The sequence below is a fragment of the Colletes latitarsis genome, chromosome 4 (genome assembly GCF_051014445.1).
Source record: "Colletes latitarsis isolate SP2378_abdomen chromosome 4, iyColLati1, whole genome shotgun sequence".
In the NCBI taxonomy this organism is placed as follows: Eukaryota; Metazoa; Arthropoda; class Insecta; order Hymenoptera; family Colletidae; genus Colletes; species Colletes latitarsis.
In genome coordinates, this window is record NC_135137.1 from 31,088,455 (window position 1) to 31,111,129 (window position 22,675).

The 22,675-nt window shown below is 39.5% G+C and overlaps 2 protein-coding genes across 9 annotated transcripts in view; both read left to right on the plus strand.

Annotated features, from left to right (window-relative positions):
- Positions 1-13,049, plus strand: part of Rbp6 (RNA-binding protein 6) — a 1,141,481-nt gene extending 1,128,432 nt beyond the window's left edge. For 5 of the 8 annotated variants that reach the window (XM_076763806.1, XM_076763805.1, XM_076763809.1 and 2 more), the window contains 2 exons: positions 747-811; positions 1,556-1,693. In XM_076763806.1, the coding sequence (XP_076619921.1) occupies positions 747-788 (42 nt within the window). In that variant the 3' untranslated portion in view covers positions 789-811; positions 1,556-1,693. Of the gene's footprint in view, positions 1-746; positions 812-1,555 lie in introns of all 8 variants that reach the window. The other 3 variants (XM_076763808.1, XM_076763810.1, XR_013079560.1) reach the window with 2 other exon arrangements.
- A 929-nt stretch (positions 13,050-13,978) lies between these two features.
- Positions 13,979-15,252, plus strand: Vps20 (vacuolar protein sorting 20). Its single transcript, XM_076763265.1, has 4 exons — positions 13,979-14,159; positions 14,240-14,349; positions 14,430-14,836; positions 14,917-15,252. The coding sequence occupies exons 1-4, from the start codon at positions 14,094-14,096 to the stop codon at positions 14,961-14,963; spliced, it is 630 nt and encodes a 209-aa protein (XP_076619380.1). The 5' UTR covers positions 13,979-14,093; the 3' UTR covers positions 14,964-15,252.
- The last annotated feature ends 7,423 nt before the right edge of the window (positions 15,253-22,675 follow it).

Genomic DNA, 22,675 nt, shown 5'->3' on the forward strand with positions numbered 1-22,675 from the left:
CAACAATTAAATCGTATCGCCAGCTTACACGATCGAATCGATATTTATTTGTATTTGTGCTCGATAACACTGTTTCCCGGAGAAGTATCCTATTGTTACCAAATATGCAAAGTAATAAAAGGGAAATATAATTCCTAAGGAGGAATGAAAACGATCGTTGCACACTGATCGCAATAAATTTCTCTCGGTTGCTATTCATTTAACAATTTGTTTAACTTCCACGTCAGAAAAGAACTTTAATTACGCTATCCGTTGATTGTGAGTGCCCCGACAGATCAAACTACTTTTTCCAAGTGTTCAAAGTTTTCAAGAGCTAACCGTACTAACAGCATCGGATTATTAAACTTGTGTGTGACATTTTTTCCCACCCACTAAACATACATCGGAAAGGTATTGGGATAAGATAAAAAAAAAAAAGTTGAGAGGTCCGAGAGTATGGTGCAAGTTTTTTTATTAGAGTTTGTAACTTATGTTGCTGCAGCTTAGATTGCAAAACAGCTCCGAACGCTGAGCTTCTCAGTTTGCCAATATTAAAACTTTTCTTTTCATTTTTTCTCTTCATTTTATATCTCCTTTTTAATACTTCCAACGAATTTTAACATTCAACGATGCAAACTTTTAGGATTGAGTATCGCAATTGCACGTAGTACACAAAAGTTATTTGAAGCTCACGAATAACCGTAGAACCTTATTTAATGTGCAATTGCACGAGAACTTTAACGAAACATCTGTCATTCTTGTTTTAGGGTCCTCTAATACCAGCGGCGTTCACTAATGGCTACCATTGAGCCTTGTTAAGACCTAATAACAGGTACGTAGTTACGTTTCCTCGCGATTCCTTGTAAAATCTTTTTGCCATTACGTCGAATATTTCATGTCACGTGATATTTAATGCCAAAGAGCTTCTCTGTTCGATAAATCAACCGCTCGTCGTAGGACCCCCGTACGATATGGAATTTGAACTGTTGCAAAGTATATGTAGTATAAATAGTTTATAGATAGTTCGTAATTGTAAGCACATCATCTTCTATATTCATCAAAAGCTATTTCAGTCGACACCGATCGAAAGATTATAATGTCTTCTGTTGTTTTTCCGAATTTAGCGCATAATCTTATGAGTACGGTAATGGAAAACCTTCATTCTTTTGTAGCAAACTGCAAACACGTTCACCATAAATTAATATAACAATAAACACCATATCCAAATCATTTTTTTCCTAACGATTAATTGTAAGTTTCAATCTAATACGCTATGTGGAATAACTATTGTTTATTTAACTACTGTGCTGGGAGCGAGATGCTTTCGTGATACTGGTCATTAAACTGGTACTTGGATGATGAAGTTCGATAGTAAAGTTAAATTTAATCGAAAATGTTATCACGAAGGAATCTTTCTTTCCAACTTGTCCGTTCACTTTCAAGCACTCCAACAATAACACGATCCGCTTGCGCTGATTCACAAGATCATGGCTTACTTTCGACGAGTTGCGTAGCGTATTGCTCCCGCGCGTATGTGAATTATTACTAACAAAATGCACGATTTTCTTTTCGTCAGGATGGACGAGAGGGCAGAGCGCAGCACGGTCGACTGACGGTACAGTGAGCGATGTAAATGCCTTGGAAGAACTTATCACAATGAACGATCTCTGGACGGAGGAGGATGCGTACTACCACGAACAACAACCGGAAGAATCGCGATTTAGGTTTATAATATGTACGTAGAAGAGCGTAAAAGGTTTCCAACTGCGAGGAGGCTTCGTACTAGCGAATATATAGCATCGGTCGATTCCACCAAACTGAAGTCGATCGAAAGAAAATTACGCGATCTTCGAAACGGACGGCGAAACGCCAGAAAACCGAAAACCGCATTAGGAAGAAAGGAAACAGGACGAAGGCGAGAAGAAAAACGCGAGAGAGAAAAAAAGGAAGACAAAAAAAGGAAAATTGTACGTCCCGATCCGTGTCCAGAGCGTATGCGGGAAAAGCGATATAGAAGAGAAATCAGGGGGGGGAAAAAAAACGGCGAAAAAATGAAAAAAGCAAAAGAAACACAAAGGGCGAAAAAGAGCTGCGTACAGCTAAACTGTGGCCGAAACTGCGTATTTGATGCCCGTTCTCCGACATTAATAAAGAATAATATAATAATAATAATGAATTAAATTAATATTATTAATTACTAAACAATTAAGCGACTAAGTCTAGAGTATATAAATACTATATATATAAATATATAAATATATATATAAAAATATATATATATATATAAATAATTGATAAATATTAGACGATAACGTATGATCCTTAGTATTTAAGGGAAGACGAGAGGAAGACAGGAGGGAGGAAATACCAACGTACATACGAATATTATTATAATTACTGGTTATTATGTATAACATTATGGCGATTACAATGATTAACAAAACAAAAAAAGAGGAAGCCGCGGCGCGCAAGCTCGCGCGCAATATACATATATATAAATATAAATATAAATATGAATATAAATATAAATAAAAAAAAAAAATATATAATTATTATACGCGTACACACGTTCGCACCCGGGAAGAGCGTTTCCTTCCGGGCTTTCGTGGTTTAGGACGTTCAGACGCGGAGAGAGAGAAAGGGTAGAAAGAATTTTTCGAGGACGGCCGAGAGGGCGAAACGACGGCGCGGAAGGAAGAGGAAAGGCCGGAAAAAGGGGGCGAGGGGCGCAGGGGGGGATTGGAGGGATTAGGTGGAGATGACGAGGGCGCCTAGGCAGCCCGGAGTGGCTTCGCCCTTTTTCTTTGTTTCTTGCGCTCGCGCGTGTCCGCCACTTCTCGACGTGCTCTTTGCCGACTGAATGCCGGAATGGTACTTCTCTCGTCCCGGCGTCGTCGAACCACTCTTCTCTTTTCCCGGGTGTGCAACGAGGGAGAAAAAAAATGACGGAAAGAATAAAAAGCACGGAAAGAGAGCGTGGAGAGGGGGAAGAGAAAAAAAAAGTTACATACATGCATAGACACGCGCGTCACACGGACGACGCCGATGACGCGCGTTAGGATCACATTTTCGTCGTTGCGAGGGGACGAGAAAGGCAAACGCGAGGGCTGAGAACCAAGATCGACCGATTCGGGGTTTCGCAAGGCTATGTAGTTAGACAAACAGAAAGAGAGAGAGAGAGCGAGAGAGGGAGAGAAAGAGAGAGAGAAAGGGAGAGAGTGAGAGAGAGAGAAAGTATAGAACGCGTGAGAGTGAGAATGTTCGACTTTTGAGTTGACACGCGCATCGACGAGCATAGACGGAAGAAACGCTGTTCGAAAAAAAAAAAAAATGGGAGTCGTTAGACTCGCGAGGTCGCAAGATGGCGGCCGAACGAGAACGCTGGGTCCCGAGCGTTTGTATCGTCGAAAATCTGGCCTCATTCAATGCCGAAACGATGACCGTTGAATTCAATCGGCTGTTGTATAGCTGTCCAATCGATTTACTTGCATTAACCTCGGTACATACATACATATTACCCGTACGCGAATTATTGTATCATTGATTTACCATAATGGCGTATATGCATGACCCTATAGAGGAGCCAATGGAAAACATAAGCAACGTTCATCGACACGTCTTTCACACACATTCACTGTAAACGTACATAAGACGCCTACACGATCATGCACACTTACACACACACACGGACACGTACAATTGTATGCACACAGAGGCGCATACCGAACACCGAACACCGTACATTCGCCTGTACAAGCGAATTCCACGATCACACGTCACACCCGAAAGAACTCATACACAACTCCATAATGTTACGCGACACAAGATTGCATTAAAGGGATAAAAAAAAAAAAATATATATATATATATACACACACGCATGTATGCAGTTATTATACCGTTCGTCCGCAATGTACAGAACGTTAGTTAATGGCGAGATCGCGAATCGCCAATATAACGCGCCACAGGCGCGTTGTACGAGGAGCAGAGACGACAGGAGGGAGACCGCGAAATGGACGATGCTCCGACGAAGAGCGAGACTGTGCGTCTGTTCCTCGGATGTGTGAGAGGTACGAGAGAAAGAGAGAGAGAAAGTGACGGGTACGTATGAGCGAGAGAGTTGTTTAAACATTAGGATTTACGGACACCGGTCATCTAAAATGCCATTGATGTAAAGTATAAGCGGGCTAGCAAGGAAAGACGCAAACGTGAGAGTATGAGAATAATAATGTACGTAGCCTTAATCGAGGAACGACTGGACACCAAATCTTGCGTTCTTTCGCGCTTCGAGTATTCGCTGATTGAATGGGCAAGGAACGAGGAATAGAAAAAAAAAAGAAGAAATAAAACGGACGCTCCATTCGAATATATTCGCGATTGGATTAGGTTAATTGTGCCGCGAGGCGTAATATCGTTCGGGAAGCAAGGAGGTGTCGCGCGAAACAATGTCCCTTTTTTTTTTCTTCCTTTCGGTCCATTCGCTATTATTGCCGTTCGCGTTGTTCCGTGGCAACGCGCGATTCCTCCGAGGCTCGAAGTGCGCCGGAACGCGCTCGGAACCTCCCTACTTCCGGCGCAGGGAGAACCGTTGACGTGCATAACTCGTTCTGCGGACTAATTCGCGTAATTCTGTTGGTATCGCTGATCCCAATGCTGTTTCTTACGAACGCTATTATTATCACGATTATTGAATTCTTGCGAAGTGAGAGTCGACGAGCGATTAATTATAATTACGAGAGACGACGGATACACGTGCGACAATTATAGTGCGGTTATTATTGTATTCAACAACAGGGTAAACTAACAAAAAAATGAAAAAAAAAAAATAAAGAAAAAGAAAAAAGCGGCGACTTTAAAATTGGGACGCGTGTCACGTCGAACGGCGGCCATTTTGTTTTTCTGTGCGCGGGTGTGCGTGCGCGCGATGAGAAAATCGAAAACTGTGAGGAGAGAAAAAAAAAATGATAAAAAAAAAACAAAAATAACATATAATACAAAATAAAATTAAACGAACGAGTCAATTGTCGCGAACGTTAGCAATACTTCGTCATGACCACAAATGATAAAAATGGCAAATAATTAATTAAACGAAAAACGAAAAAAAGAAATGAGATGAGAATAAATAATGTACACGACTAAACTTATATCGCGGGTAACTACTATTCTTAAGTTGGTGACGCGTACGCGCGCGACGGGTGATCCCGCTCGTTCTCGAGAAAGCGGACGTTTACCGCCCCCCTTTTTAAACGCAGAGGGAAAAAAGAACGTTGGAACGAAACGATGCCGATTTCTTGCAAGCGAAACAAAATGGTAGCTGCTTCGTTACGCAACCCAGGAATTAACACGATTGCTGCATTTGAGGGGGGGAAAAAAAAGAGTATATGTTTCGGACCAAACGTGGTATTCGGAGAAAATGGTGGATGGAAAAGGAACGAGACGAGAAAGATAGGAATAACATCGATAGATCGTAACCTGCGCGGAAGAGTAGCGAAACGAAGTAGCGAGCGTTTGGTTGACGATACAGGGTTCAAGATGTTTTACGTTGCGATTTTGCCATTCGTTTCCCGAATTTCGGCTGTATTGCATAGGTAACGCGGAATGGACTTCATCGCGAAGGAACAGAACCGAGAAAAGCGTCGTAGTTTTGCAAACGTCTTGCGTTACTTTCTTTCTTTGTCGTTACGTTCGGGAGGCAATTAAGTTAAGCGAGCGTTGAACAACCGTGTCGGGCGCTTCGCGAATCGCGGAATCATACTAATTGTTTAAATAGACGGAAAGAGATGGACTTCGCAAAAGAATAAAGGAAAACATATATATACGGGAACTTGACACTACGGTTCGAGGAACGTGAAAATTTTTAATGGGATTCGTCGTACGTAGATTCGAGGGTTGCTGAGATCTGAGCAAAATGGCAAAATAAGAAACGCAAGGAACACACACGCATATAAGCAAAAAGAAAAGAGAAGTCATAATTAAATGTACAAGTTGTAACTTTTCGCAGTTAGGGTGAAAGGCGTGCTCGAAAGGATTTTTGGGTTCCTCGTGGATTCCTGACTAATTAAACTATTAAAACAACTGTTTGCAAGGTCTCGTAATATTTCAGAATATTGGTTGAATTTGCTTCGTGCATAACATACGACTGTGATGTTCGTTATCGCTTTTAAACGAAACGTTTTAATGTTATTTATTTCACTTACTTGTTTCACACGATGTTTTGGCAGTCGGTTGTTGCTTTTCTTGACGACAAAGCGAAACAGCTTTCAACGGGAACCCAAGACGACTTTCAACGAGCATCTTTTGAAAGAGAATTATTATATATAAATATATACATATTCGAAAGAGATCTACGATCAATTATTAATTAGAACAAACAGGCAAAGAGAATGCGATCGATATACATGCGTGTTAATTGCGATGGCGGGGGTAAGAAAGAAAAGAGAAGCCAGGGGAGGGAAAAGTGGTAGGGAAAAGAAAGCAAGAGCAAACAAAATATATGTGAGTACAGTCCACGCGTTTATATTTATAAATATGAAATACATTAATATTGAAATATTACGTCTATATCTACATCTAGTATATATATAAATATATATAAATATAAATATATATATAAATATAAATATACATAATGAACGATTAAGAAAGGCAAGAAGTATATTATGTCTATATAATAAACGATTAAGGCGACAAACAAAAAAACAAAACAAAAATATGATGATTACAGAGATGAACAGATATATTGAGCCATTGTTTTATGCATTTGTATATATATATAGTTATTGATGTTTTAAAAGCTAATTATACTATTGTACTGAAAATTTTCCGATCACCAACGATCGTGAGAGAAAAACAGAGCGAGGGTGCAAACCGAGATTGGGCGAGAACGAGAACAGGGGTCGAAAGTTAGACGCGGAAAGGAGACACGAAACGAGGGGAAAGAAATGCGACCGAGGCGAGCTCGTTGTGCGATGCAGTCCAGTCTCTTTGCGATGCTTTTTCTTTTTATCGGGGGAATTTTTCGCGAAGAAACGAATCGAACGCGGCAGAATTAGGGCAAAGAAAGTAAAAATTAGAAAAACACGTCGCTCGCTGATCGATCGAGCTCGATCACTCGTCGCGCAAATTACACGCTCACACGAACTCATATACACGTATATGAACACACAGACACAGACACACGTATTTATATAAATATAAATATACACGCGTATAAGTGATAAGTAATATTTACGATAATCGAAGAAAGAAATATATATATACACAGCGAGAAAAGGCGGGAATGGAGGTCACATTGTAAAGAGAGTGCGAGGAAGATGTTAATTAATTAATTAATTAAATCGATTATTGTCGTTCCGTGGTTGAACGGTGAAATGGAAATCAGAATCACACGACTAAACAGATTTACAAGTAGAAACGAGTTTTGGTACACAGGCGACACACAGGCAGTCACACGTATTTAGATACGTATACGTGCATGTATACAAAAAAAAAAGAAAAACGAAAAAATGCAGTGAAATAGCAGCCAGTTTATGGTAACTTAGTCTAATCGTCGCTTGAGTGCGAGTAGCGGTTGTAATTAACATTTTTCTTGTTCTTGTTACCATTACGATTATCGTCATCGTGGCGAACACGGTTTCTAAAGGAATGGGTAATGCAACACGAGTATCAATTGGTTTTTGATTTATCCCGTTACTTGTACAGTTGAGAAAAATTCAGTTACGTCGTTCGTTTCGATTCTCGTTGATGATAGTTGTAGTCGTGAATGATTTCGATCATTTCGTAAAAACCGAGTCGAAGTATCGTGATGTCGTTCGATCGTACGATATTTCGTAGAGGATAAAGCAATATCGAGTAATAATCGAACGAAAAAGCCTCAGTAAATGAAAACAACATAATCCATAATGCATTTAAGGGATCGTACGCGCAAAATTGTTTAAAAATGGAACGGTTCAATAGCGGCACGGTATGCGTTCATAATTGAATTCATACAGTTCGGGCTTGGCCAAAGAGCAATAGTTGCTCGTGCGTGTACGATCAACATTTTAAAATAATCTTTCACCTTCTCCATTAATAATAAAGATAAACAGTTCCTCTTTCGGAACAGAGACGAACAGAGTGGCCCGAACGATTTAAGCGCAATTTTTAATTCTACCATCTTCCAACCCATAAGCTCTATTGCATGAATTATACGTTACTCGTTACAAATTATAAAACGATATTGTTTCACGGTTGTTCGTGCGTCTGTAAAGTAATTAACATTCGAACGGAACAATAAACGACTGAACTTGGATGATAAAAACGTCAGTCTCTCGAACCCCGTAAAACGTGTTTCGACAAATTTTACAGGGTCGTTTCCCTCGGAATTAGGATAAAACTGTTTCATCACACTTCTCAACCACGCGTTTCCCTACGACATAACGAGAACAAATACCGCTCGAGGCAAATTTACGCGCGCACACACCGGCACGTGCATGCAAAACACGATCGAACTCATCCGAACAAAACAAAACGTACACGCCGAAATTTCTGCACGAACTAAAAAAAAAAAGACAAAAAACCAAAAAAGCAAAGAAAGACAGGGGAAGCAAGGGGCAAACAAAAAAAAAACTGAATAATTTCACTTCGTTTCACGGATTCGTCGATATCGATCCTTCGATCACTTTCTGCGCACCCTCTATTTCTTGACTGCTGATATGTTTCCTAGAACGGCTAGTTTAGCGTACTTTTTGCTGTGCGACGCGAATACGCGCGATTTCGTTTTGGTTTCCTCAACTGACAGAAGCTGACGCGACAGGAAGTATATATGTGCGTTTGTCGTGCGAACGTGAACGCGCGCGCGATGTCACAATGTTCGAAAACAAACCCCCCGTCGCTCTACGCGCGATGTGAATGAGTCGAGTAAGAAAGAGAGAGAGAGAGGGAGAGAGAGTGTGTGCGTGTGTCTGCATGAGACAGGGTGTATGAAAGGAATTCGCAAAAGTCCGTAGATAGATAGACAATTTTCGAAACATCGTTTTCATGCGTACGAGAAAACATCACCGAAATCTTGCTGCGACCCGACACCGCGTTCGGGCAACTTTCCTCGCCAAAAATAATTAATATTCGGCCGAAATTTGCCCGGTACCATTTGGTCTCTGGTATTCGTTCAGCCTCCCTTAGTCTCGTTGCAAAATGGCGAACGGGGGGGAGAGCGATCCAACGAATGCACGATGCACGGTCGATGGAGTTTCAAGTCAGTTGTAATATAATCGATCGACCCGGGATCGTGACCTTTGGTGTCGTTTGGTGAAACGTCGCAGCCAAGATATAGGGTAAAGGATCCTACAGAGGAGTTACTTTTACTCGCGCGTCAAGGGAACATGTGGGCTTACGAAGCTCATGCGTTTATTATTATTATTATTGATATTATTATTTTTGTTTTTCTTTTCTGTTGACTTATGTATTGTAAGAATTATTATTGCTATTGATCATCATTACGACTAATGTTATTATTGGATAGTATTACCAGAATACGTCCGCTATCGTTTGCTATCTGTCAAAACGCAATAATCGCTGTGTTACGAATACGATTGCCCGTTGTATTCGCGGTGACTTCGTTTTTTCAAGTTTTTACCGAGTACGCGGCCCGGACGGAATCGCCCATGGCTCGTCGGCGATATCAACGATAAAGCATTTCTGTAAACTTCCGCGTACCAAACAGACTAATAAAGGAATAAAGCTATCTGTGTAGAGAAATCTGTTCAACGAAGTACCGATAGAGTCGACTCTGCGCGCTCACCGCTAGTTACCAGTGTTAATTAATTGATAAAAGAAAAAGAGAAGAAATAAGAAAATGAAAAAAAAAAAGAAAAACGACGAACCGGGGGCGATTTGTTCGTGTCGCGGGCCGAATGCAATGTGAACGTAACCCCATACGATATGTATGTATATAATATATTATATATGCACACGCAAAGCATAAATATTACGATAAGTATATAATCATGTAATTACACGTGCACACGTTCGGATGCGCAGTTACATGTAATCTGTTAATATTCTTCCTGCGTGCAACAAGGACAACAGCCACGAGCTTCGATGAAGTTTTGCTAACCGTCGTACGGCGACCGCGTACGAGTTTAATTCAATACTCGCTATTATCGAAAATATTAGTTTCTTTTCTCGGCGCTCGCGGAACGTTCGCGCGATTGTCCTGTGCTCGATTCGCTGAAAACGATGGTTATACAGCGAACCATTCGTTTCACGCGAAGCATCGATGTCTCCGATTTACGCGTTGATACTTCAACCAACTAGTCAAAAGCGTTAAAATTTCCATAATTATTTTCCTCCGTTGACAAGGAACCGTGGAAACAAGCATCGAAGAACGTTCTGATCATTATTTCTCACTTTGCCACGGCCTCGATCGAACCGACTACCGATCGTACCGTTTTCATAATTGTCGATAAACGTTTAATATTCTTTCATCGTAATTCTTTGTTAACGTGCAAAACGTTCCTCCTTTTTACCCCGCAATATGCGACTCTCGGTTGCACGCTATTCAGTCGCACGACGTCTACACTCATCGCTATCGTGACTTTCTTCGTTTACGCTATTGTCATCGCTCCAGTTTTGCGGTAAATGTTCGGTACCCGTTCGTGCAACCCGTAAAGGAAAACGCGATAGTAACCACGATGCAAACGTTTCTTCCTAGGGTACTCTTCCCCATCGTGACTGTGTTTGAATCGGTCAAACCGAGTTTGTTACACGCATTGGAAACGTGTCGTTTTGTTCGTTCACCAGGTCGGAGATACGAATCGATATATAAGAGAATCGCGTGTCTTCGAGATAACCGTAGCAGTCGTGATCAGAGAACAAAAAAACGAAACGTTTCGTTCGTGTTGTTTCGTTTATTTTCTACTTCACATATCAGTACCGATCGTCGAGATCTACAAATTTCTGTTTCGTAGTTGAACGCTACAACACCACCCGTTCCGTAATCGTAGATTGTTCACCGGTGTTTTCTTTCCTATCGTCGTACAGAATAATTAGCGACGACGTTGTTGCATCGTAAATTGTGCCATTTATTCCCGTTTCGCCTTTTTTATTTTCGTCGCGACCACGAAACAAACAGTCACGTAAACGTACACACGAACATACCGATTACAACACGAGCACAATATTCATTCGCCTCTTCTGTAAGGTAACGGTGGGGAAATAAAAAAAAAAAAGAAGTTCTCTACGGAACTTGTAATACGAAATTAAAGAGAGAAGAACAAGAAGTCTGAGAAGCAATTTTAATCGATTCGAAATTTTTATGGGGAACCGCATCGTGATCATTGTGTGTATGTGTGAGAAACAAAATATTTACGAATTTCGAGCACTCGCTTCTCCCAATTCGTCGTTGTCCTTACTTTTGTGATATCTTTTCGTTCGTGGAAACAAAGAACACCGAATGTTCCGTGTACACGGCATGTTATGAATTCCGGGAGCCTGAGAATTCTCGTCGTCCGCGATCGTCGCGCTAGGAAAAAGAAACCATAGTCGCGATTCTGTTGTAACACGCGGCACGGAACGAGAAACTTTTTAAAATATTTTTTACGAACGCCTCGCGATGACACGAGCAAAGGCGGAATAGCATGAAAGAATGAAACGGAAGCTCGGCGGCATGGTACAGCTTGCGATGAGGAAACTTGCAATATAATAAGCAATAAATAAGTCATTTTTAATTCCATGTATATTAAACAATTATGTGGATGCTTAATGAGATTTATTGAATTAAACGAGCAAAGACAACAACTAAAACGAAATACCGATTTTACATATTCTTACTAATCGTAAACGATTACAATACGTATAGTACGGCATACTAAAAATTATACGATTATGTATCGATTTAAAAAGAGCAGATAAAGAAAAAAATGGTAAATAAATAATTATAAAAAAACGACCGCCGACGGGCGACCGCCGGCGGACGGTAATCTAATCTACATAAGTACGTAAAAGTTTCAATTTTACACTACCGATAATAATGACATAACGGTAAGGCTCTATATAAGATATAATGATGATTTATAATAATTATAACGTTGTACAGAATATTTATGAAAGGCCCGCTGCTGACGAAAGAGCCGCGTGTTTCTGTGTTCGTCGGTCGCACACGTGACGAAACGTGAAATAAAAAAAAAAAAAAGGAGAGGCATAGAAGAAGAAAAAAGTAAACGACAAAATAATAAATAGAGAAACGAGTTAACGTTTGCCTTTCGCGTAACCAATAAATTGTTTGAATTAGTCGTGATTCAAGGCGAAAATTTCCAGGCATCCAGAATGAGCGAGAAACGCGCGACTCTCTATTCAAAAGCGGCCAGGCTATAATGGATGTTTTGTAAGATAAAGCAAAACGATCACGGATTATATTGAGATCGTGTTCAGAGAAATGTATAGTCGATTGCGTATTCGAGACCGTTCGAATTAACTCGACGACGCCTTTCTCGATGGAAGAAATAAAAAGGAAAAAAAGATGATAAAAAACGGAAATGAAAACCGCGGATCATTTCTTCCGCGAATATTTGAGCGTTCGCGACGTTGAAAGACAAATTACGGTCCTTGCATTAAATAGGGAAGGAGATTAAAAAGTAAAAAAAAGTGAAGCAAAAAATAGAAACAAAAGATAGAAAATGAGAGAATTTATCCGCCGCGGGTGTGGCGTAAGAAAGGGCCGATAATTTAAATTCATTGTGTATGTATACAGACAAAAGTAAATATAATATTGCGATTATAAATATTAAACTAATAAAGAATAACAATATTGTATCCCTCTGTACATATAAATATATATTACAATACGACGATTATTACTATATGATTTATTATAAATATATATACATAAATATAAATATATCTCATGAATTCACATTATTATGTTTATTATCGTTTACTTATTATTATTAAAATTATTATCATTGCGATGATAACGAGGATGATGATGATTATTATTATTATGATAATATTATTAATATTTAAGAAAAGGTTCACAACGTGCCGTGTGTATGTGGGAATAAAATATATAATATAATGGACATTGTTCAATTCAATCTAATGTCTTTGTTGTTTTTCTCTTCCCTTATTTCCTCTATCGCTAATAAAACGTTATTGTTTTTCTCCGTAACGTATAATATCCAAACGAAACAATTTTATGAATATTGCTTTGAGAATGAAACGACAATTATTTTGTTTCTGACATGGTAATTAACGTCTAAAAATTGTGAATTATAATCTAATGAACCATATTTATTTCTCGAATAAAAGTGGCAAAGATTAAAATACTTTCATAGAATTACTAACGAATATTCTTCGTTTAAAGACAAATTTTGACATAATAATATGACAGATAAACATGAAGTTTAAGTAATACTTTATAATTGCATTATTATTATTACTATTAACGGTTTTCTTTCTCTACATCTATCCAGAGATGCCAGACGGAGCGCCGGGTGCACTGGGAACACCTCATTCCATTTTCTCACACTATGCCAGATCACGCGTACGTGAGTTCGTAGAGTTTCGAAAAGTCGACAAAGACAAACTGACACATGCCCTCTTTTTCGATTCTTCAAAGCTACCAGAAGTAATTTCAGACCGCATCTTGCGTAAGAGCTCCCAATAGTACTTCGTCTATTTCTCTCTGTTTTTCTATGCTTTCATTGGTTTGATCCATAATTTTCTCAATCCGACCTATGTAGGCGCACAGTGTCTAAAGCTTAGAAGATCGATAATCTCCACTTGAGATTCCAAATCGTATGCCGTTGACGGGAGGTCGAATTTCAGTTGTTCAAGAGCGAGAAGGCAAATGTGAGCCTTTGTCGACTTTTCGAAACTCTACGAGCTCACGTACGCATGATCTGACATAGTGTGAGTAGTGCACCCGGTGCTCAATCTGGCATCTTTGCATCTATCGCGTTCATACTTGGCGCTTTGAATGAAAACGAGATATCGATAGGTCGATCATAAAACATGGCGCTGCCCACGATGCATTCCGTTGTCAGTACTTTAAGTACACCTGTCAAGTGTGACATGAATTCTCATTTAAATATCACATGCCAATTTGATCGATAACGTAGTTCGACAGTCAGAACGAAATGGGTATTTTCTTTTCCAAGAAAAAACCACCGAGTCGCGTAACCGAGCAAGACAAAGCTGTACTGGTACGTTTTTCACAATTTCCTAACCTCTATAGTCTCATTATGATATCCTTTAATAGATCGTTAATACAATTTTGTTATAGCAATTGAAACAAACCAGGGATAAGATTAAACAGTATCAACGAAAAATCGAGCAATCGCTTGAAAAAGAACGATTACTTGCAAAGAAACTTATACAAAATGGGCAAAAAGAGTGAGTGTTACATTTTTCTGTGTCCGTATTTTCGTCTCAATGCATGTATATATTAAAAAAATATTGTAAATGTGTTTCAGTCGAGCTTTACTTTTGTTACGGAAAAAGAAGTTCCAAGAACAACTATTATCAAAGACAGATGGACATCTTGAAAACCTTGAACGCATGGTGCATGACTTGGAATTTGCACAAGTAGAATTAAAGGTTGTGGATGGATTAAAAGTAGGCAATACTGCATTGAAAAAGTTACATGATTTGCTATCAATTGATGAAATTGAGAAAATTATGGATGAAACCAATGAAAGCATAGAAAAACAGAGAGAAATAGATGAAGTACTATTGGGAGCTCTTACGCAAGAGGATGAGGGTGAAGTTGAAGCAGAACTTGATGCTCTTTTAGAAGCTGAAGTTAAAGAAAAAGCACCAGAAGTACCAGAGGGCATAACATTACCAGAGGTGCCAGAAGAATTACCAAGCAAGGAAAAAGGTAAAATATCTATATGACTGTGTTATATTAATTTTCTTTTACAGAATATACATTTAATTGATTATTATTTATGTTTACAGAACGTACAAAAAAGAAAGTGCCAGAAGCTGTTGCTCTAGAAGCATGAAGAGGTATTAAATACCATTATTGAAATTTGTACTTTATTGGCACTTTACACAGGGATCTATGTATATATGTACAGTACCTTGTATGTAAGGTTCAGCGTGAAATTTAATTCACACTCTAGAAGACTGTTTTCCATTACACAGTACATGTACATGATTTTAGTAAGTAAACAATGGTTCTGAAGCAGTGGGTATAGGATTCAGGTAAATGTATATTCTTATTTCACATATTATGTACACTGTGTATGGTTTACAACATTAATTACATTTGTACTACCTTATACTGTACAATTTAGTTTTTATTTTATTATTGACCTCTCTTATACCCATATAGATATACAAGAAGTGCAAAGGATTAAAACATTTTAATAAATAAAATTTTCTTTACAAAATGTTGTAGGAATTATTTAGCACCCAACAATTTTGTAATACATCGTTCAAGATTAAAATATTCTTATAAAAATTCCATAAAGTTAACGAAAATATTTTCGAAAAGTTCGATAGGTTTCGAGGTTAGATAGAGGTGAAATATTTGTTTGAATTCGTATGCAATATTTTGATCTCATCATTATTAAATATCTAATAGAGCTATTGTAGTAATTACCTTTTAGAGATTATGAATACTGCAACACATTACAGAAATATAGACTCCTAGGACTAATTAACACTCCTTAAACGGTGGACGGTTGGGCGATTACTAGAGACGTTCGATTCCAATTCGATTATTGGAAAAATCGATTCTTTCGGCGCGACGCGCACATAACGTTTGGATTTTATGGAACACATTACAGAAATATAGAATCCTAGGACTAATTAACACTCCTTAAACGGTGGACGGTTGGGCGATTACTAGAGATGTTCGATTCCAATTCGATTGTTGAAAAAATCGATTCTTTCGGCACGACGCGCACATAACGTTTGGATGTCATTACAGAAATATAGAATTCCAGGATCAATTAAAACTCCTTAATACCTTAACGCTCATATTTTTCGGGTTACCCAAGAATGATCAGTTTTCTTTTTTGGATTTGTTTCTAAAAATGCGGTTTTTGTTAATTACAATGTTGTATCTAACGCATAATTTGAAGGAAAACAAATATTATCATCCCTTAAACTGTTAGATTAAACAAATATCGTTTTTCAAAGTAGTTAAAATTTGAAAGACCTCGGAGGGTTGACAAAGACAAAATGCCCTCTTTCTCGATTCATCGAAGCTGCCCAAAGTAAGTTCGGACCGTCTCATGGGAGTCGAGAGAGAAAGGCTCACACTTCCCTTTTCGCTCTTGAACAACTAATATCCGACCTCCCGTTAACAGGTCTCCACTGGCCTCCGCTGACCGCTGCTGACCACTCCTGGAATTTCTGACAACGTATAACGATTACGACTGGCTACTGTTAGCCTCTCCCAGCCTCTGCTGGCCTCTGCTGACCACCGTTTATATTTTTGACAACGTATAACGATTACTACTGACTTCTGCCTGCCTCCGCTGGACTCTGCTGACCGCTACTGACCACTCCTGTTACTTCTGACAACGTATAACGATTACAACTTGCTACTGCCTGCCCCCGCTGGACTCTGCTTGCCACTGATTGCCACTGCTAGCCTCTGCTGACCACAGCTGACCACCCCTGATGCTTCCGACAACGTATAACGATTACTACGTGTTATTGGTTGCTCCTGCTGGACTCTACTTGCCTCTGCATGCCTCTGCTGGCCTCCGTTGGCCTCTGCTGACCGCTGCTGACCACTGCTGACCACCGCTTATATTTCTGGCAACGTACAACGATTACTACTGGCAACTGCCAGCCTCTGCTGACCTCTGCCAGCATCTCCCGACCTAAGCTGGCCTCTGCCAACATCTCCCGACGTCAGCTGACCATCGCTGACCACTGCTGACCGTTGCTGATAACTTGTGACATGATGTAATATAATATAATATGTTTATATGTATTAAAGTTTTGTATAATGTAAATCTATGGCAATAAATGATATAATTTCAAAGAATTCTGTGTTCTCATCATTTTTTACCCTTCTTTCCCTCTCCAACTTTCCCGCCGCCAGGAATTTCTGCGAATTCCTGGAAATGACGTCATTTCTAAGAATTCCTGAAAATTCTGGGATCCCTGAAACTTACCGGCGTCCCTGAAACTTCTCGGAATCCCTGAAATTTCCAAGAAGTTTCAGGCAGCGGCTAAAATTCCGGCCTGAATTTTTCGGCAAAAATTACGTAATATTACGTAACATTACGTAATAGCTCTTTAAAATTTTTCGCGGCCGGAATTTTTCGGCAAAAATTACGTAATATTACGTAATAGCTCTTCAAAATTTCTCCGGCCGGAATTTTTCGGCAAAAATTATGTAATGTTACGTAATATTACGTAATTTGAAATCGCGGGAAATTTGAAATCTTTCCGGGGAACTTAGAAAATTTTAAAAGATTCGGAGTGTCTTATAACTAAGGGAATGATTCCGATAGGAAAAGAAGGGTAAAAATGATGAGAACACATAGAATTCTTTGAAATTATATCATTTATTGCCATAGATTTACATTGTACAACACTGTGATACATATAAACATATTATATTATATTACATCGTGTCACAATTTGTCAGCAACGGTCAGTAGTGGTCAGCGATGGTCAGCGATGGTCAGCGATGGTCAGCTGACGTCGGGAGATGTTGGTAGAGGTCAGCAGAGGGTGGCAGTAGCCAGTAGTAATCGTTGTACGTTGCCAGAAATATAAACGGTGGTCAGCAGTGGTCAGCAGCGGTCAGCAGAGGCCAGCAGCGGTCAGCAGAGGCCAGCAGCGGTCAGCAGAGGCCAGCTTAGGCCAGGGGACGCTGTCAGAGGTTAACAGAGGAAGGTAGGAGTCGTAGTATGCGTTGTACGTTGCCAGAAATATAAGCGGTGGTCAGCAGAGGCCAGCAGTGGCAAGCAGAGATCACCAGGGGCGAATAGTAGCAAGTACTAAGCGTTATATGTTGTCAGAAGCGTCAGAGGTGGTCAGCAGCGGTCAGCAGAGACGACAGAGGCCAGCAGTGGCAAGCAGAGATCACCAGGGGCGAATAGTAGCAAGTAGTAAGGGTTATATGTTGTCAGAAGCGTCAGAGGTGGTCAGCAGCGGTCAGTAGAGACGACAGAGGCATGCAGTGGCAAGCAGAGATCTGCAGGGGCGAACAGTAGCATGTAGTAATTGTTATACGATGTCAGAAGCATCAGGGGTGGTCAGCAGTGTTCAGCAGAGGCCAGCAAAGGCATGCACAGGCAAGCAGAAACCTGCAAAGGCAAGCAGAGACTTGTAGGGGCATGCAGTAGTAAGTATTAATCGTTATACATTATCAGGAATACCTGCAGTGGTCAGTAGCGTTCGGCAGAGGCCAGGAAAGTTCAGCAGAGACAAGCATACGATGACAGAGATCAGCAAAGACCAACAGAGGTTAGCAGAAGTCAGTAGTAATCGTTATAGGTTGTCAGAAATATAAGCGATGGTCAGCAGAATCCAGCAGAGGCAAGCAGTAATCAGGTGCAGTCAGTAACAGTCGCTGTATGGTGTTAAAAGTTATCGGAAGTTCTGTACTTTTGTCAGCACTGGTCATCAGAGGTCATCATAGGCAAATAGAAACCGGGAGTAATTTGTATAGTTCAGTAATGAACTCTAGAAAAGGCAAGTAAAAATACCTGGGCAGTCGAGATTCCGAATCGTATGCCGTTGACGTGAGGTCGGATTTCAGTTGTTCAAGAGCGAGAAGGCAAGTGTGAGCCTGCCTCTCTTAACTCCCATGAGACGTGTCCACGGTGCACTCGGCGCTTCGTCTAGCATCTCTGGTTTATACCAGAGATGACAGATCACGCGTATGTACGTGAGCTTGTAATGTTTCGGAAAGTCGACAAAGGTAAACTGACTGCTCTCCTTCAAGAGTCTCTCTGTTAAACTCGGGCATGAACGTTAGGGGGTTAAAAGATGGACGGTTGGGCGATTACTGGAGATGTTCGATTCTAATTCGATTATTGAAAAAATCGATTCTTTCGGCACGACGCGCACATAACGTTTGAATTTTCGAATCCATACCATATATTCATATACATGCAATATATACGATTTGTAAATATAAATATTACATTTCACTTTATAATTATAATTATTCCCAATAGATAGAAAACACCGTTTTATTTTTTGGCTTGTTGAGGTTATTTGTCTTCTTATTTTTCGCGAGAGTGGGTTCGAACGGACCAAGGCGTCGCTAAAACTTTCTTTATTATTCTTTTGTATGAATATTTATAATCTACTGACCTGGAATATAACAATTTGTAGTACTATAAAATTTGCATAGCATATTTTGTTCATTCTCAATACATGATAAAGAATACACTGACACAGAAGGTCACACGTGACAAGTCAGCGTAAATTACTCAGAGTACGATAAGATAAACTGCTCGTGGTGATGCACTCAAGCATACATTATTGTCTACGAATTATTTTGCACCTACTTATTCTGCATACGTATATTGCACTTGCTCCGGTATGTTTTCGTAAACAAAAAAAATATTATGCAAACAAACACAAGCGAAATGGAAAAGAAACATTAAGTTTACGAAAAATATATTTCGTATCGCTGGAAAATAATTTTGTTTGTATGTTCTATAGTGTAATATGGTTTTTTGTTTACGAAAAGTGAAATAAGAAACAATGAATTCTTCAGAAGCGTACGTACCCAAGTTTGCAAAAAGGAGATCGTGAGATGCTTCGAGCAATTGTGTTATACGACGTCATAATTTAATACAATTTGACCTGTGCTTCACCGTAATCTACATAATTAGACAAGCACTTCGCAGCAATGCGTATTAAATGTCACGTATGATGAGACGGACTATGTAAATGGTACAAAAATTTCGTGTATCATTAATATTTCTTTTTCGATGTCAGTAGCGTCGTATTATTGAGTCTAGAATATCTAAGTGTCTTTAATCAAGACATTCGTGCTGTCATAATTATAGTTCCGATCACGTAATACTTACTATTTCGTACGTATCTAAGGAAATTCCATCTCTGCATGGTAATTCCATTAGACACGTGCCATTAATCGAAAGTAAAAGTTGGTACATGATATGCAATGCCGACACTCGTTCGACATGATAGAAAAGATTGTTTTATGGTTCTTATACGATCAAAATTTACTGGCATGAAAAATGTAACACGTTGAATATGCAAGATATTTCATTAAATGTGTCTTACTCGGGAGGCTACAAAATTCTTAAACTGGGTCATATCAGTTGTCAAACCACAGTCATTTGGGTCGACTTTTTTCTTTATTTTTAATGAATTCAAAATCTTCTCTTAATGCACGAGTCCAAATGCCATGTTACATGAGTAATTTAAAGACACTTCGAAGAATCCAAGAGTACATAATACATACGAAAATAGGCAAGACATATCCAAATAGCATTGGCTCGATAGACCAATATACATTCTTTATGCTTAATTTTAATTTTAGCTCGAGATATCGATTACACAGAATTACTATCACTAGATTATTAGTTAATTACTGGAACTACGTAGAAATAAGCAAACACTGCAGGTTAAACTTGACGTTAGCACGTATCAGTGGCCTACATGTAATTGGCTCTCATATATAAAACGAATCGCTCGAATCTGCATAAAGTTAAGTTTGATACGCTGACCTACATCAACTGCACATTTTTCTCTTTTCCTTTTGAGAGTATTGCATGCTTTTAATTGCTTTAACTTTCTTTTCTCATTACCGATTTTTAAATCTTGCTCGTTCTAAAAACATCTCACGACCTTCATTGTCTTCTGTCGAGACACATTTTGCCCATATCGCGGCGTCATTATTGCTTTAAGTAGAACAAGAAGGCTGAATTTTTCAGTAGACCTGAGTGCTAAGCTTCGATTTCTCGATTTACTTATGCGGAGTTATAGCAATTGGGTTTCCGTTACTTTACACTTGTAGGTCGTATGAAAATATCATGCACGTGTGTAAACCACGACGGACCGTTCGATAAATTATGTGTCGTATATCTCGAACAGCGTTGAAATTTCTTTTACGGGCAATTAAATTCGATCGTATCCGAAGACAGAGATATTAAAAGTAATTTGTCGTTTGTCCCGTCGTGTTGCATATATCCCTCGGGAACAGAGAAACTTTGTTCGTTTCTATAACGACCACGCTCGAACACAATAATGTTTTACGTCTCGATGCGTCGTGTCGCGCAATGACGACGTATAACTATTTCGTTGAATCTCGTAAGTCGTATTTGCACGAAGAGCGTCACTTCAATAGAAGGTGTCCGTTGTGTGTAACTTCATCTAGAGAATCCAGATAAGACCAGCTCACGGCGCCAATAACAGCGTTCAAATTGTTTCAACAAATCGCGTGGCGCCTCGAGTGTCGTTTTACAGACACCCGGCGATTAACACAATTTCAATGGTCAGGGACGATCAACCTGACAGCGCGGCCCTGATGATCCAGTAATAATCAGTGATAATCAGTTATCGATTGTCGATTAATCATGTTGACCGCGCACGGGCTTGCATTAATAAAGATACACGCGATAGTCGTTGCTGCACGAATTACAACGCCAATTACTCGCTGGCTTGTCACTTTTTATTAATGCTCGGAGTCCGTGAAAGGAAACTTTTATCGAAGACTATGCGATTCAGACGGCGATTAATCAGTTCTCTGCGCGTTCGTTTCTCGAGTACTCGAGAATTTTTCAATTTGAACGGCGATACGCGAAGAGAAAAGCAATCTGTGGAGATATGTTTCCATGTCAAGAGGGTTCGTTACGCCGAAGATCAACGTGTGAGCGAACTGTGAGACAGAAGGGAAATCACTGTGTTTATCGAAGGTCGAAAAGCACGGGAAATCGACAAATAAACTACCATTGGTTGCACGTAGCGACCAACTGTTCTGGAACATCATGCGGACTCCGAACGGACGATCGCACATGGCGCGCGTGGCTAGCAGTAAATTACAGGAAGTATCGCGGTCTCTTGATGTTTAAAATGACGCCTATACGGACCAGAAGTTCCGCATTTAAAACCGGATGACCTTCGAGAACGGTAGAGAGACGAAGAGAAAGGAAGAACGGCCGAGAAACGGGATCCCTTGACTAGCCTCAAACTCTCCGTTTCTTTTCTCTTCTGCCCAGCCGCAGTTATCATCGACTTAAACAGCCTAACAAATATAAACGAATGTTTTTTAATCAAACGTTTAGTCATTATCAATTTAGTCACCGACCGTCGTTGGGTCCTTTTAGACCCGTCTACGCGTACCCAAAGATGGATTTTAATTTTTGCCGCCCTTGGCCGCCATATTTTTGCCATTTTGCAATGAAAGTAAAGGTCGAATGTATTTTTTAAGAAAATTTCTTATTTCTTATTTAAAAATTTTTAATAGCAATGCTGTACGAACATTATAATAGTAGTCGAATCAGGTAAAATTGTGAATATAAACCAGAAGAAGTGTCAATAAATGTTTGTCTAAGATTACAAACTAATTGTAATAGTGATTAATTTGTTATAATGCCAACATACCATGAACTTATATAAAGGTAGGCAAGAGGAAATGCGCAGAGAAAAATTGCATCTGATTTTAACATTTCTACGCGCAGATATCACAAGGATTATATCCCACATATTTAAAGAGATGTTAAGGAATCGTTCCATTACCACGAAGTAATTAAAATCAAGA